The following is a 16,650-nucleotide window of genomic DNA, read 5'->3' as shown; positions in this document are numbered from 1 at the left end:
CCCACGTGGCCGTGCTCTGCGACTCGGGGCCCATGGGGGTCTCTGTGTGCTTTGACCCTGTGCAGCCGGGAGCAGTGACCGGCTGCTCCTCATTAGCCCCGGATCAGGCGGGATGGCAGCCTGCGGTCACCTCCGTGTTGACAGAGCACTTGGGCAGCTGGGGACCGAGGCTCTGCCTCTCTCAGCGAGTGTCCCACGATTCCTTTCTCCCCCTGTCCCATACTGCCACCCAGAAGGAGGTGCTGAAATGATTAATGAGCAGGACGTAAAGACAACTGCTGCCCAAAGCACCAGCTGCCTCGCACCATCCCCTGAGTACTTAGAGTCAAAGTGAGGTCTCAGCCAGTGGGGACTTGGGTGCAGGAGACACGGGTCTCCTCTCGCTTGAGTCAGGGTGTCAGGCCTTCCTCGCCCCCACTGGGGCTATTCCTTCAGCTTCCTGGACCCCATTTCCTCCAGGTCTGCTCTTGGAGTGAAATAGTGACTGTCCCCTTGACCCCGGGAGCCGGGGAGAAGGCTGTGCGTGGTAACAACTGCCCAGACCCTCTGCACAGAGTGGCAGGGCCGGGCGGGGCTGAAGTGGGGGTTGCCAAGAACCTAACAGTGTCAGTGACAAACGTAAGACCTCCTGGCAAGAAGTCTGCGGGACTTTCTTCATCACAAGTGGCATCTGCTGAGCACTGTAATGACAGCAGATTAAGCCGGAAGTGGGATGCTGGACTAAGGGAATAGTGACACAAAGGAAATGAAGCGGGAAAACCCAATTTCCTCCTTTTAAGGGGAAAAAAAAAATCTCTATTTATTTAAATGAATTGCAAAGAAAAGAGTGGCGTGTGGCATTTCCCCCAGCTGAGAGCTCAGTGGGTTTTTAAAGAACTGCGTCTCTCTTTGGCCAGAACAACGGCCAGGATCTTCTGTGTCTGCAGAAAACGAACCGCAGGCTTGGGCTTCATTAAGATGCAGGAGCGCTCCTCCTGGACAAATGGCTCGCTCGATCGGCCCCTTCCTTCCTTGCAGGCCCTTGCCTGGCTTAGCTTGTATTTTACATTCAGCACCTCGAGGTCCCCAGAAATTGCGTGCAAAATTGTGAAATGGAAAATCATCGGGCCATGGCTCCATCGGTTCTGCCTGGCGTTGCAGCATCCTTGACTTGCAATGCTCAGGGCCTGGGCTAGGAGACTCGCTTACAGAGAGCCCGGAGGCCCCAAACACCTACCAAAGGTTGCGCTTTGAATACACGCTCTTAGCGCACCTGCTGTGTAACTGGGGCAAATCTATAGACATGAATAGAACTGAAATCAGACTATAGGAAGTCGCAGCGAACAGGAAAATTGCCGGAATGGAATGCAGGTAAAAGTAGAGGTTGTCTTATAGGCAGTGGCTGTGGGAGTTGACGGTGTTTTGCTAAGAGGAGCCCAGCGCTTAGTAACTAGCCTTGTCTATAGTGATGGCCCGTGGTAACCGGCGTGTGAGTCATGGTACCCAGAGTCCACGGCAAGGAGTTCTGAAACCTTGGCATTCACACCGTGTTTGGAAAATGATAGGATTCACGATCCAGAGGGACACAAGGAAAGGGAGGAGTCAGGAAGAGAAACAGGAATCCCGCGCCCACTGTGTGCTCAGTGCCATGCTCAGTACATCACATGTCAGTTTGTTGCATTCTCCCAATAGCCCGTAAGAGAGGCATTGTGATTCCTGATACACAGGTGGGGAAACTGAGGCTCTGCGAAGTTTGACTATTTGTGGGAGGCACCAGTTGGCATGATGGAAGAAGTACGGGCTTTGGGGGTGGGATCGGAGGCCAGCTTTACCACCCATGGGTTCAGGGAGCCGGGCCAACTAGGGTAACGTCTGCTTTCTCATCTGTAAACTCTGGACGAGTGTGCCCACGTACTGGATTGTTGGGAGGCTCAATGGGATAATGTCAATAACAGCACAGTCCTGGCACACAATAAACACTCCGAAAACGGCGGGTATTGTTCTGTGATCTCACAGTGGGGGAACCAAGATCTGAACTCCCAGAGGTCGGCGTCACCCCACCCTCAGGCCCCTTCCACCACGACACCTCCAGATCCACACCTGAGTGCTGTCCCGAAGTTACGAGGACAAGCACAGCCGGGGCACGGTGCTCTCGGAATTCTTCACGTTTCGGGTCAGTCCCGATGCCTCAGCAGACACCGCTGAGACCAGCAGGAGGATGACCTCAGTCCGTCATGCACAGCATAGATTAATCTCCGAACATTTCTGTATGTTTGAAATATTTCATTTAAAAATGGGCAATTTCCCTCCAAAAACTGCGTGACGGAGATTTCACCAGACCTGACGACTGATTAGACACACAGGGCAAGACACAGAGAGGAGTTTAAAAATAACCTTGGTGCACACCTTCAAAACTTGCCACATTACATCACTAAAATGATCCCTCTCTGTGTCTGTCTGGCCTGCCACTCTGTGCATTACGTGTCTTTGCATCCCCCATGCCTAGCACAGTGCCTGGCACATAGTAGGTGATCAAAAAACATGCCCATCGTAAGTTGGACTGAACTACCAACATAGTATCAAAATCCGGTAAGAGCAAATGCTGTCTGTCTTCCTAGGACTGTAGCTTCTAGATCTCTGTGGCTTCAGCTTGACCCCGGCTCACCTTAGGACCCTGAGGCAGGCGGTCCGTTTCCATGAGCAGCGCTGAGTGGGGCCGGGCCGGTGCCGAGCACTTGGGATGCTCGTGTTCAATTACTCAGAAGGGGGGTGAAAGGGCCCTGCCTCCCGTTTCCTATGGAGATGGACTTTCATGCCCTGAAATGACAACTTCTCTGCTCTCACTTAATGGGATCCCAAATAACGCGGTGCAAACCCATCTTTCATCACTGTTGCCCCTTGGAACACATTTCAGATGCTGGCCATTAAAAACAGGCCATTTCACGGGCATTTAATGATGACACTAATAACTGTGGATTTTTGTCTCCTAGAGTCCTGATGAGCCAAGCCAAGGAGTAAATTACGGAGCTAACTTTTATGTGCGCAGTTTATTGATCTGTGAGCTTCAAGGGAACTACGCCAGCCCCTTATAGCTCGGCGGTCCAGATTACCTTTCCATCTGTGTAATTGGGCCACCAGGGCACAGTTAATTTTCAATTTATATTAATAGGAAGACAAAGAACATGATGTGCCACCTCTGTGTCAAAGTAATGGACGTATCAAAACATTCTACCTGGTAATTATAAGTAAATCAGCTTTCCCGTGACCCAGCGAGGATTGTGTTGCTAGTTCACTGTGCTTGTCGTCGTAATTCCTCACGAGGAAGTTCACTGCCGCCACGTGTAAAGGTGCTTCCCCGTACAGCATCCAGCTACCTTCATCTCTGCTGTTTGCCTGTCTTTGTTTCTTGCCAGGTGAAAGTCATGCTTCGCATCTCTTCCACCCTGGCTCGGGAAACCTCGGAATCCAGCTCCTTCCTAAAGGTGGACCCGCGGAAGAAGCAAATCACCTTGTATGATCCTCTGACTTGCGGAGGTCAAAATGCCTTCCAGAAGAGAGGCAACCAGGTTCCTCCGAAGATGTTCGCCTTTGATGCGGTTTTTCCGCAGGATGCCTCTCAGGTGGGTATAAATGCCGCTCGGGCTCGGTTGGCGGTGATCAAAGAAGCATTGATTCATTCGCTGGGACCTGTGAGCAGGGAGGGTCTCTCGGGGCATTCTGATGGACCAGTCCTCCCTCTGCGCAACTTTCGGAAGCCAGTTGGAGCCCCATTGAATAGTTCAGTGCTTTTGAATGACTGGTGTTGTGCGTTGGGCAGGATCAGTGTGCTGGGATTTCAACAAAACATATCCCTGGGGAGAGGAAGAGTGAGCCGGCCAGTAGTGGGTGCGGGAACATAGCAAGTGCTCAATAAACGTTACGTTTACCATGACATCATCAGTCTATGCCATACCACCCCGAATGCGCCCGATCTCATCTGATCTCGGAAGCTAAGCAGGGTCGTGCCTGGTTAGTACTTGGATGGGGAGACCATTACGGCATTGTCAATGTCAGTATCCCGCCGCTGGCCACAGTCAGCTCAGCCCCACGGGCTACAAAAGCTCAGAACCCAGAAAGCCTGCAGAGTGGGCCTCTGCTCGCAGGTCCTCGTCGTTAGCCTGTGAAGCAGCAGCCACCACGGTGACCCCAGACAGCTGTAAAATTTGCTTTTTCTCCGTTTCTGAGGATATCAGCTTCCTGAAGCTAAGCAATGATTGTTAACAGTCCGTGTTCCCTGTGGCCTGAATGAGCATCCTTATTTCCCCTAAGTGGCCTTGGCAGTCACTAGCTGCCTACTGCTGGGACAAACCTCCACTGGGTCTGGCTTGTGGGGTTGGAAGTGGGGGGATCAGAGGCTTCCTGCCCGGGGTCTGTGCTCAGGAAGCTGTGTGCGTCTCCACATCCAAGGGCCAAGCAGCAAGGGGCCTCCAGGAGCCACGGTGAGCTCCTGACAAACACCAGATGGGCAGATTGCTGACCACTCTGTGCTCAGTGGATAGACAGGGCCTCTGCGAGGGGACGCCTGCCCGCCTGTGCCCTGCAGCGCCACCCCCGTGCTCCTGTTTCCTCTGCACAGGTGATTCAGTGATGGCGGTTTGGTCCACGTACAACCACCATTCTTGCTGGTGACTCAAGAATCTAATGGTTTATTTTACATATGGCTCAGGGTGGGCTCACAGCCTCCCAACTCCCGTGTCACCCCAGCTCACTGGGCAGAGACTTCTCCCCTCTCCGCAGTGGCACTTCGGGCCAGTTTGTCACGATGCAGCTGCCTCAGTCTCGGGGGTTAGCGCCAGGCTCTCGCTGCCTGGGTCCCAGGGTGGGGGTGTGGAATATCCTGCAGTTCCCCACAGCGGGCCCTGCCCCGCTGCCCCCTTGGCCAAGGAGGAGCCCCCCACAGAGTTGCTGGGGCAACCATCCTGGAGCAATTGATGGTTGTTGGGAGTGTGGGTTTTTTAATTTCAGTTTGGGAAAGAAAATTGATTTCCAAATATTTAGTTTCGTTGTACTACTGAAACCTGGAGCTGAGTGACTACGTTCACTGCCCAGCGGCTGGGTTTTAGATTCCCACTGGGACGACATTGCTCTGCCGACTGCAGGGCCCCAGTGTGTGCGTGGCCAAGAGATGCTTCTGTGAGCCCTGACTCCTGCCCCGAGGCAGAAACGAAGGCAACGGGACACAGGGAATGGTTTTGTCCTCCTGCTGCCATGAAGAGGCTTAGGTACCAACCAGAGAGAGGTTTCCCAGAGTTCCAAGTTGGTCCACAAAATTTATGGAGTTGCTGTTGTTCGCAGAGCACTGTATTATTGGGTGTTAATGGGGAAATATGAAAAGTCATCAAGAGCCTGGTCTTTGGCTAAGGATTTATTAGTAATAATCCAGTTGGCGATGAGACACACACAACAGGCTGAAGAACACCCATGATCACATCCTGGCAAGTGGCGGTTGATACTGTGTACGTTGAATATGTCCATAGAGAAAGAAAGAAAAGGCTGGTTTTGGAAAGAGGAGGACAGGGATTGGAAAAGAAGAAAGAGATCGGGAGAGGAAGCAGACACGGATCACAAAATTCCAGCTTATGTTAGAGCTACTGTGTTTCCCGAGGTCTCTTTCCTGAAATGGGACATCACCTCTTCCCCGCTCACAAGCCTGGCCCCTTTCATAAGCTGTGTGTGGGTAAAGGAAGGATCCAGTTAGCAAAGGGCGAATGGAGAGTTTAATTGCCTTGTCCAGGAGGCTGGAATGGCAGACGGGGGGAAGGGAGTGACAACATCCGTGAGCACCCTCTGTCCCCATTCCAGCCTGCTCCTGCCTGGTCCACAGACGTGAAACGGACCACAGATGGGCAGAAGGATGGTTTGCAGTTAACACGTGTAGTGCCCAGGCTCGCAAAGGGTGGAAGGTACCCAAGGGTTCTGCGCCCCTTCAGGCCTCTGTGGCAGGGGCTGGCCCATCTGGGACTGTGGTGACGCGGTGACACTGGGACCCTACGCCCCGGGAAGGCAGGCGCACTTTGATGTCATCAGTGGTGCCTTGGCCGTGTGTGGTCTATTCACAGCTCGCGTCTCCTTTTGTCTCTGACAGGCTGAAGTGTGTGCTGGAACCGTGGCAGAGGTGATCCAGTCCGTGGTCAACGGGGCCGACGGCTGCGTGTTCTGTTTCGGCCACGCCAAGCTGGGTCAGTGGGAGCTTTGCTTTCCGTGCTGCTCGTTGGGTTCCCGGGTGGCCCAGGCGTTCTTCCGCATTGGTCCCGGGGTCTGCAGGTGAAAGGAAGGGCCGGGCTAAGCTTCTCTTAGGTGCCGAAGACGCATTTCTGCGTTTGAAATTCAGGTGTCCCTCCTAAGTGGACACCCCTTCATGCAGGAAAGCTTCCAGCCCAGGAGGTGCACTGAGCAGTGGCAGGGCTCTTCCCCCTGGGTCCTGGTCGGAGAGGCAAGCGGGAAAATGTACGTTTCCGGAGCAGGGGCTGTTGGGGAAGCAGATAGGGCTCCCTGCACCCGCCTCCACCTGCCTCCACCCGCAAGGTGATCGGAGCTGATGGGGAAGCTGGAGGAGCAACCACGGAGCCAGAGCCCTGAGCCGCGTCGGCACCTGCCTGGGGAGAGCAGCGTGGCCGCCACCTTGCTGGCCAACGCGCAGTATCCCCGCGCCATCGGGACGCTCCCGGGCAATGGGCATCTAGGGAAGAAGGCAGCGCTCCCCCCCACCACACACACAGGGGTTTCAGTTAAATCCTCTTACTGTCCCATCTTACCCTGACCTGTGGCCGTCAGCTCATCAGGCCTTGCCTTGCACGCTTGATGCATGAGTGATTTGGAGAGCTGTGACAAGTGTCCATGACAGAGGTCCTGCAGAGGGCGTGGAGGCCAGTTCTCAGCCAGGACAGAAAGCCCGTCACCTCTCTCTCCGCCCCTCTGTCCCAGCCAGCTCTTCCTCTTCCCTTGATCTCCATCAAAGCAATGATCTGGGCTTTTATGGCATTTCCTGGGGCTATAAAAATATACACAGCATTTAACTTGAGGAAGGAGATAAAGTGCGAGTGTGTGGATTTAATCTGTGGGGTGGCTAGAAAAAGAATCATAATCATGAAAAGTTCTTGCCTTCCCCACACTGCCTGTGTAAAACCACGCAGAAACCAGACAGCCTGTGGCACTTGGGACCCTGCTCAAGGTACACCGGGATTTGATCGTGTCATTTGCCTGGGCTTTGGCCTTCTTGATGGTAGCCATTGAACCAGCAGGATAGGAAATGCCTTTTTCTGTTCTTGTCAAATGCGTACTATTTCTCTGACCTTTTCATTCCTTTTCCTGCCTTTTCCCCCCTCCCCCGTGCCTTCTGCAGCCTTGGCATCTGTGTTTGAGACTATACAATGGTGCCTGGACGCTCAAACTGCTTTTTCTTCCTTCCCCGGCTCTCCCAGGCAAATCCTACACCATGATTGGGAAGGACGACTCCATGCAGAACCTCGGCATCATCCCCTGCGCCATCTCTTGGCTCTTCAAGCTGATAAACGAACGCAAAGAGAAGACCGGCGCCCGTTTCTCCGTCCGGATCTCGGCCGTGGAGGTGTGGGGGAAGGAGGAGAACCTGCGGGACCTGCTGTCGGAGGTGGCCACGGGCAGCCTGCAGGACGGCCAGTCCCCGGGCGTGTACCTGTGCGAGGATCCCATCTGCGGCACCCAGGTGACTGTTCCGGAGCGTGGCTTGCCCCCAGTCGGCTCATCCCGGCCTCAGAGGCTGGGGCAGCCCCCACCCTGGGAATCACCCTGGAAACCGGGAGGCTTCCGGGTGTTTACTTTAAAGTGGACTGGAACTTTATGGTCTGCAGCTGCGGGGCCATCTGCCCGCCCAACCTAAATATTTGTACCTTGCATCTAATTGACAATGCGCAGGACCACAATTGTAGCCTTTGGGGGGGAAATCGAATTGACTTTCTTTACGTCCCTTTAAAAAAAAAAAAAAAAGAGTACAATCTTTCTTTTGTTTAAAAACAAACCGAAATATTTACTGCTCTGCATAAATAGCGACAGCCATTCCCGGGGCTGTTTATGGCTCTATAAACTGCGTTTCTGGCACTGGTTTACAGTCGGATTAGCAGTGCTGTAGGAAACGGTAATAGCCACTTTCTAATTAGAACTGTGATATAATTGCTAGAACTATAGAAGCCAAGAGAAGCTCCCGTTGGCTTTTCAGGATATTTTGCCTGGTACGAGTGTCTCCCCCTTGCTGTCTGATGGTAGATGCCTCCGGAGCTCCAGATTCAAATCCAGAACAATCCGCTCTTCCAGGCTCTAGCAGGAGGCTTTATTTTCCAGTTTTATCAGCTGTCTCCTCCTTTACATATGTGTTCCATGTGATCCCGATGGGGATTGTTTGCACAGGTGTGGACGCCCCCAGTGACCTGGTACACTCATCTGCTCAAACCTGACCATGCTCTCCCCCTGCTTAAAGCACCTCAGATCCTTCCCTTTTCCTTATGAATCCTCTTTCGTCTCAGAGTCACTTGGGAGACTTGTTAAAACACTGATCACTGGGCTCCACCCCCAGCGTTTCTGATTCAGTGGGTCTGGGCATGCCTACTGCTCCAAAATGTGCATTTCTGCCAAGTTCGCATGTAATGCTGATGGCCGGTCCAGGGACCACACTTTGAGAACCACGGTTCTGAAGTGTAAGATATTCTCGGACGTTGTCTACACAGCACCTGTGATGGAATCAGTAGGACCCTACCCACTGCTCCTGTTCCTAGCATTTCCTAGACACTCAGACATGCCACCTCCACTCACTTTGGTCACCACATTGGCGAAGTTCCAATTGGGTGAAAGATCTGGTTCACTGAAGGCTAAGAAGAAGAAGAAGAAGAAACCAACATTCTCTTTAACACTTCTTGTTGAAAAATCTTTAACATCCCTTGTTTTATTTTTCTATAGCAAATACAAAACCATGAACACAATAGAATCTCTCTTTGAAGTTCAAGGAGTTTAGTGGTCTCAGGTTCTGAATATTGGCTCTCACAGTTCAAAATTAGAGTAGAAAATTGTCAGAATTTGTACCAGCCCTAAGGCATACACTGCAAATCAGTTCTTGGAATAAAACTCGGGAACAAGAGTTTCCTTTTCTCCCTCACAAAGAGAATGCTGGTCAGATTTCGATACTATGATCGTTCTGATTCAGGTTTACTATAATTGCCAAGTGTTCTCGTAAGGTTTAGACACGTTATCCTCTGTGCTTTCTTTAGTTAATAAGTATTCCAGGAACATGAATTCAGGAACTAAAGGTAAAAATAGACACCTCTTAAATACAGATGAGACATTTAAAATAAGATAGCTCTTAAATACAGATGATATCGCTTAAATTCAGATGAGAATTCAGGAACTAAAGGTAAAAATAGATATCTCCTAAATACAGATGAAGACACGGCTGTTTCGGGGTGCCTTTTGCACTTCTTGTTTATGCTAGTAAATGTGGCCTAAACTTGGCTTTAATTAACTGAAAAATGAGGGGTCACGTGAAAGCTAACAAAGGTTTTTCTTCTTTGGAAATCAGTGCTGTCACGTCTAACGTCACACTTTGCAGCCTGCCCATCTCCAAACAGTCTAATCTTCGGAATCAAGATGCAGTCACGTCCCTTATCCCTGTGTTGTCTTAGGTGAATGGATAGCCGGGGGTGGTTTGCTGTCCTCTGTCCGCCGCAGAGATAAGGCTGGGCCACCTGCCCCCACGGGTCACTCCCATGCCACCATTTGCTTTTCACACCTGCAGCTTTACAGATTCTCTGTAAGTTGTAAAATGGGTAAAAATAGGTTTTATCCAACTGAGTGTGCTCAATCTTGATCTTGAGAAGTGAATTAATTAAGCTGAGAATTGCACATGAGTAAAGCACCTGGTTCCAGAAGGACCTTCAGCCTTAGAGAAGCGTGTGGCTTTACCGTACAGAAGGGACGGCCAGCTGAATGGAGCCATAGCGCCCAGGCGTGGGTGACAGGCAGACCCCCCTCAGCCTGCAGCTTCATTCAGCCCTCGGCTTCTGTCTTGCAGCTGCAGAACCAGAGCGAGCTCCGCGCCCCCACGGCGGAGAAGGCCGCCTTTTTCCTGGACGCAGCCATCGCCTCCCGCCGGAGCCACCAGCAGGACTGTGACGAGGACGCCCACCGCAGCTCGCACATGTTCTTCACGCTGCACATCTACCAGTACCGGATGGAGAAGAGCGGGAAAGGGGGAAGTGAGTGGCCGCTGTCTCCCCTCGTGCCCCCTCCCCCCCTCCCCCAGCCAGAACCCCCTCCTCCCGGGTGACTGTCACCTTGGCTCAATGGAGTACAGTGTGCAGTGATCGGTAATGCAAGATGGTTGTAGAGTCTGGGCTGAACTTCACTTTTGAACTGTCCGGGGAAAGCTGTTTCAGTCGAGATAATTTACAAATGTGACTGCTGTGAGAACGTGCAAGGACACACTTAAACAAAAACAACTGCTTAATAGTATCTTTTTGTTCATAAACCCTAGATGTGGTTATCATGAAAGACCCAACATTTACCCATCAAAGCGCCCTGGAAGATGTTATTAATCATTAGCGTGAGTCTGCCATAGGGGCCCAAAAGAAAGTCGCGTTTTTTTTAAAGAATGTGGAAATGAGACTTTTGAATGACTCTACCCGGGCCCTGGCCGCCTCTCCCAGGCTGTGCCGTCCGTGCGGAGTCCCTGCGAACGCCCCGGCACGACGCCTGTCCCGGGAGCTGCACCGTCGGGAACCGGCCCTGGGGTTGCACAGACCCCTCCGGGCTGTTTCTGTCATAATCAGCGCGGTCCTTGGTGCAGGTCTCTGTCCTCCGTCCAGTAGCGTCTGCTCTACGCCCAGCAAAGCCCAGTGCCGGCCGCAGCTGAGTGTCTCAGGTGGAGTCTTGGTCTGTTGACCTCATTGGGTCTCCAAGGCAAGCTGTGGGCCACAGCACTGCGGGGCTGGCCAGGCAGTGGCTTCTGCCGTCTATCCGTGTCCACCTCGGTGGGGATCTCAAAACATGGGCAGCTGGACCCCAGTGGCCTCTGAATGATTGCCTCAAGGACGCTGGGTGCCAGAAAAATAGACAACTCGGAGTTAGGAGACTAACCCTGGCCTGGAAATTGTGAAGCCAATGGACAAAAGCAGAGGCAATCAACAAACCTATTCTAGGGGAATCCTGGAATTAAGACATCCCACTGGGACCTGTGGACAGGCTCCCCCATTTCTCCCTAAGTCTCCTTGTGGCCCCAAAGACTTGAAAACCAGGACTCCTGGAGATGGCTCTTGGGGGCCTCCCACCCCCAAGCGGAAGCTCCTCCCTCCCCCCATCTGGGTGATGTTCTGACCTGTCTCCTGCCATTGTTCCTACCCCTTAGTTGCTGTTTGCATTCAGGTTTATCGAGGTGTGATTTATAGTGAGTAAAACTTACGCTTTTTAGGTGTCTTTAGATGAGTTTTGGCAAATCTATGTGGTCGTATAGCCACCACCACTGTGAAGGTAGAACAGTGCCATCACCAGGCAAGGTCCCTCGTGCCCTTTGTCCCTACCTCACACTTCTGTCTGCCCACAATCACTGATCAGATTGTCGTCTTTCTAGTCTTGCCTTTCTCCGGAATATCATACGAATGGAATCCTGTGGTCCATATGCGGCCTTTCGTGTCTGGCTTCTTTCATTTAGTGCATTTGCGATTCCCCCACGTTGCCGCCCACTCCTTTAGTTTTGACAGGGCCTGGAAACCTGCCTCCCACCCTCACCTCCAGGACTGAACTCACATGTCTGCACCGGGGGCTGGCAGTCCACTCACCAGCTAGCCGTTATGGCTCTGCAAATCAGTCTTGAGCTCCCTGCAACGGCCGCTACCCAAGGACCCCAGAGACACTGGCTCTCACTGGCAGTACTCTGGGCGTCCCAGGGAGGTGTCCCCATTAGCAGAGGACCAGATCTCTCTTTGACAGCCTGTGATGGTGAGAAAGGACTGACCGGGGAAGAGCAGAATATGTTGAATGAGAATCTATCAGGGAAGATTAATTCTCAATAAAGGGTTCACACCATGTAGAACGCTCCCGTTTAGAGTAATGTTCTTAAAGAAGGAAGCAGGGGATTAGGATAGGGATGAGAAGATCCAGACCTTTAGTTTAGAATCCACAACAGAATTTTATCCACATTTCTCCTAACAGTCTGAGAGCTGGCCTTAAATCCTGCCCTGTTGGTTTTTTTCTGGGTAATGTCTTGCAGTGTGAATGTGAGAGTCTGAAAGATGTTTATTTTATTCTTTCAAGCAGCCATCAATAATAATAATCATCAGAGCCTGCAGTGGATTCTTGCACTTTCAGCAAAGGGTGACTCGCAAAGGATCTGAATCTTGAGCCAAACGGCTCCCAAATGGCACTGAGCAGAAACTCTCAGGAGATGGGATAATGTCCTCTTCTTCCTAGGTTTCGAACCAAACTGAAAACAACTCTGTTTTGGGGTTTCCATTTTTTACTTTTTCCTGCTTCTGCTCTCAATTTGAAATATGAACTCTGGGAGAAATCTTGAAAACCAGGAAACAGTTAATGAAATTGCTTCCAATGTAAGAACCCGAAATTCAGCTTCCACAGAAGTTTAGGCTTGGATGTTTCCTAAACTCAATGATCCATCCCAAATCAGTACTTCATGAATCCTTGGCGTGTGTTAAATATTTAGCATCAAACTCATCTTCTTCCTATTTTTAACTTGTGAAAGAGAATTGCTCTTAAATAATAAATTCAGGTTAAAGGAAAAGGCAAATACCATTAATAGCTTCTAGCACGTCTTGGAGGTTCTCTCTAATGTTTCAGTAGATGAGAATGGAGAAGGGGCAAGAGTCCAGGCTACTGGGGAGGGATCAGTCCTAAAAAAAGATCTGGGAGGGGGGGACACCTCTTGGCTCGTGAGAAGGGATCCAGGCCAGAATGCATACAGACCCCCAGCCCCATGGCCTGCTTGACTTCAGTGAATTTATAACTGTTTAAAATATAATGAGAAGATATGGGATGGTGTTTAAAATGGAAATTTTATTTGCTTATATATAAGTTATAATCTCTGTGGACCTGGCAGCCAGAACTCAATTAGAGGAAAGTTTATTAATTAGTCACCCTGCAGGGAAGCAGATAGCAGAACATGCTGCTGTTAACCGGCTGTTAGAAGAGATCTCTGCTGCAAACACTAAATACATCATGTATATATGCACCTGAATTTATATACAGAAGTGCATTTTATATACACACATATATAGGCAAATGTTTTAAACATGTCCAGTTAAGATAGAAAAGAAAATTCTTTGTTGATGTATCAGTGTTTTACAGATTGCACTAGGTTAAGCTTTAAAATGTCTCCCTGAGGCCTGGCACAGTGGCTCATGCCTGTAATCCCAGCACTCTGGGAGGCTGAGGCAGGAGAATCACTCAGGCCAGGAGTTGAAGACCAGCCCAGGCAACGTAGCAAGACCCTATCTCTACAAAAATAAAAATTAAAAACAGCCAGGCACTACAGTGGTGTGTGCCTATAGTCCTGGCTACTCAGGAGGCTGAGGCGGGAGGATTACTTTAGCTCAGGAGTTTGAGGCTGCAGTGAGTTATGATGGCACCACTGTACTCCAGCCTGGATGACACAGCAAGACCCTGTCTCAAAAAAATAAGTTTTTTCTGGAATATTAGACTGAGTCTTCAGCCATCATAGGGGCCTTCCTCTGCTTTGCTAAGCTCACTCTGAAATGGTGTGAGAGCCTCCTTGGGAATTTCAGCATTGAGGATGAGACCCTAAAGATCATGGAGCTGCTCCTCGTGTTGATGGGTGTATTGGGCATCTAAGTCAAGATAGATGAGGTTGACTATCCCTTGTCCAGGTGTAAGGCCGTGCTTCCCAAACTTTCCTGCACATTGGACTCACCTGGAGAGCTTTTAAATGAATCCCAATGCGCATGTTGTACTCCAGCCCAATTATATTAGAAAGTCTGGAGTGGGAGCCAGGCCTCAGTATTTCTTTAAAGATTCCAAGATGATTGCAACAGGCAGCTGAGTCTGGGAGCCACTACATTAAAAGAAGGTGAGTTAAAAGAACTTCTACATGCTTTGTAGTTAGCTTTGGTTCTTCATCTTATATTCAGCATTAATTTTCTAAGAGATCTTGGGTGATTTATTTAATATCTGTGAACCTCAGTTTCCTCATCTATAAAAGGGGGATAATTTCTGCATTATGGGATTATTGTAGAAATAAGTGACATTTGGAGAGTTTAGAATTTCCTGATACTTTCCAGGTGCTTAATAAAGTGTGGCTCAGGAGTAGGTAAAATTATATTGCTTCCTGTGGTTAGAATAAGGCATGTGGGTAATTTGGTTTGGTCAAAGTCTTAGACTTAAAATATACATATTAGAATATAAATAAAGGATTACTGAGTTATGTCCCTTTTAACCCTGTAGGCTTTTCAGAAATCTGAAAAGTTGACGAGGAATCTGCTTCTCACTGCTAATAATAATCACCTATTTCATTCATTACAGTACTAGTTTCTCCCCAGCCACTGGTAGTGATGTAAATTCTTGATAATAGCAAATGGTCTGTGCTCACTCAGCTTGTGCATTTCAGGTGAAACACACCATGTGTGAAATTCAGAATTCTGTGACTACTGTAACTCCAGCAGGTACAGAGCAGAGAGTAGATTTTCCATTGTCTAAATGTGACTCTCATTTTGAGTCATGCAGGTATAATTATAGGTATTTTATAATATTATTCTTCAGCACAGTCTAAACTGTGCCTTTTGTTCTCTGTGTTCTATTTTACTACATGTACATTATGCATTTCATTCCATTACATCAAATGGGGGACTATTAGAGTCTGAAAGTCCAAATTGGTCCCTGTCTTTGCCCTTTAATCTGCAGTGTGCGGGGAATAGCTGAGCTGCTCCTTCTATATAATTAGGCTGCAAAACAGATGATATTTTGCTGTAAAAAATAACTATTTCCTTTAGCCCGCTGCCGTGACCCAAACTTGCATGATACAAAATAGGATAAAAGAGAAGTAACATATCTTCCCTTTTAAGGGGTTTTACTGGGGATAGTGGAAGATGAACAAAATATAACATCCTTAATGTAAAAAGTTCATTGCCATAGACGGACCAGAGCAGCTGGAGAGCCTGAGCTGGCATTGCTGTGCTTTCTGTAAATATCCATCACCTTTCTTGTCAGTACTAGGGGTGGAAACTGCAGGGTGGGAAGGGGGAGAGACCAGGTTAAGGTTGGGACAGCGGTTCCTGAATGTTTTCATCCTGCGCATGAGCACTGCCTCGCCCTCCCCATCAGCTTAGTCCTGGGGGCTCTTCCCGCATGCGCGTGGGCGTCCGGGTCCGGCCCCCGCCCCAGACACTGCGCATGCTCCAGACACACCCACATACCACCGCCTGCATTAGCTTCCTCCACCGACTCCTGTCACCCTTGCCCCAAGTTACCTGGCCTCCGCGACAGCTTTGAGAAGTCTTGCTCTCTACTTGTCCTTCTCCTGTCGTCCTTCTGTACAGAGCAGGGAGGGGCAGAGGGAAAAGCTGGTGTCCTGAAAGTGACAGGAGTGGACCAGGTGTGACGGTGTTGAGCTGGACCACCTGGAAAGGTCAGAGTCCAGAGGTCGGGGGGCGGGGGCATCTGCTGCGGCCCGGGAGTGAGGGACAGGATCAAGGGCGGTGGTCAAGGACTTAGGTGATGTGCTGAGGGTCACACTACTCTGGGAGAATAGGGGGGACAGGAAGGCAGCCTTGTATGCTAAGCCAACTGACTGCCACGTTCCCTGTGCCTGTGACCAGTGTAGCCATCTCCAAGGATGCTCTGTGCCCAGCCTGGCCGTGAATCTCATGAGGGCTCTGAGGCTGATGCAGTTTTCTGGCCCAAATGGAACCAGGGAAGATCCAAGTGGGGTACGGAGGCCCTGTGGGAACAGTAGCCAGAGATTTAGTTCAGAAGATTGTCCCTGTGGCCCCGACGTACATGCCTCCCTCAAGGTCTTTGCACAGGTTGGACGGGTCCCTGACGACACAAAGAGGGGCTGGCGTTGGGCCTGGGCCCCTTTGGGACCTGGTGTGGGAGGAGGCTGGTGGACTTGTTTCATCGGCTGAGACAGGTGTGTGCCCCCCAGTAGGTCCCTGCACAAGTGGGGTTAACCCCTCAACTGCAAGAAGAGGAACTGGGGGGCTGAGACTGGGACTCCTCAGGGTCCTCTGGGGGACGGAGGCTGGGGAGCTTGTCTCGTTGGCCCAGACAGGTACAGGTCTCAGCACAAATTATAGTTCCCCACCTGTCCGCCATCTCTCTCTGTCTGTCTCTTTTTACTGGTATGTCCACTCTAACTCTCATGTGGTTACTGTTGGCTTTTCCATACTTACATATTTTACCTGTTGTTTCTGTACATTACATTTGAAATGCATTTCTCATAGACAGCATATAGTAGGGTCCCACATTTTTATCCAAACTGATTTTTGCCTTTTAATGAGAGTATTCAGACTATTTACCTTTAACGTGATTATTGCTATGGTTTGGTTCAAAGCATTACTTTTGTATGTTTTCTTTTTGTCCCATCTGTTCTTTTTTCTCCTTTTAATCTGCCTTTTATTGGAATAAACATTGTTAATGAGTATC

The 16,650-nt window shown here is 50.2% G+C and overlaps 1 protein-coding gene across 1 annotated transcript in view; it reads left to right on the top strand.

The window, feature by feature from the left end:
- The first annotated feature begins 3,396 nt into the window (after positions 1–3,396).
- Positions 3,397–16,650, top strand: part of LOC123627550 (kinesin-like protein KIF26B) — a 49,484-nt gene continuing 36,230 nt past the window's right edge. Inside the window, exons 1-4 of the mRNA XM_045537192.1 lie at positions 3,397–3,599; positions 6,104–6,197; positions 7,440–7,702; positions 10,055–10,238. Of these exons, the coding sequence (XP_045393148.1) occupies positions 3,402–3,599; positions 6,104–6,197; positions 7,440–7,702; positions 10,055–10,238 (739 nt within the window). The 5' untranslated portion in view covers positions 3,397–3,401. The remainder of the gene's footprint in view (positions 3,600–6,103; positions 6,198–7,439; positions 7,703–10,054; positions 10,239–16,650) is intronic.

This window comes from Lemur catta, chromosome 25, assembly GCF_020740605.2.
Source record: "Lemur catta isolate mLemCat1 chromosome 25, mLemCat1.pri, whole genome shotgun sequence".
NCBI lineage: Eukaryota > Metazoa > Chordata > Mammalia > Primates > Lemuridae > Lemur > Lemur catta.
Note: the sequence above shows the minus strand (reverse complement) of the source record. Positions and strands in the feature narration are given on the sequence as shown.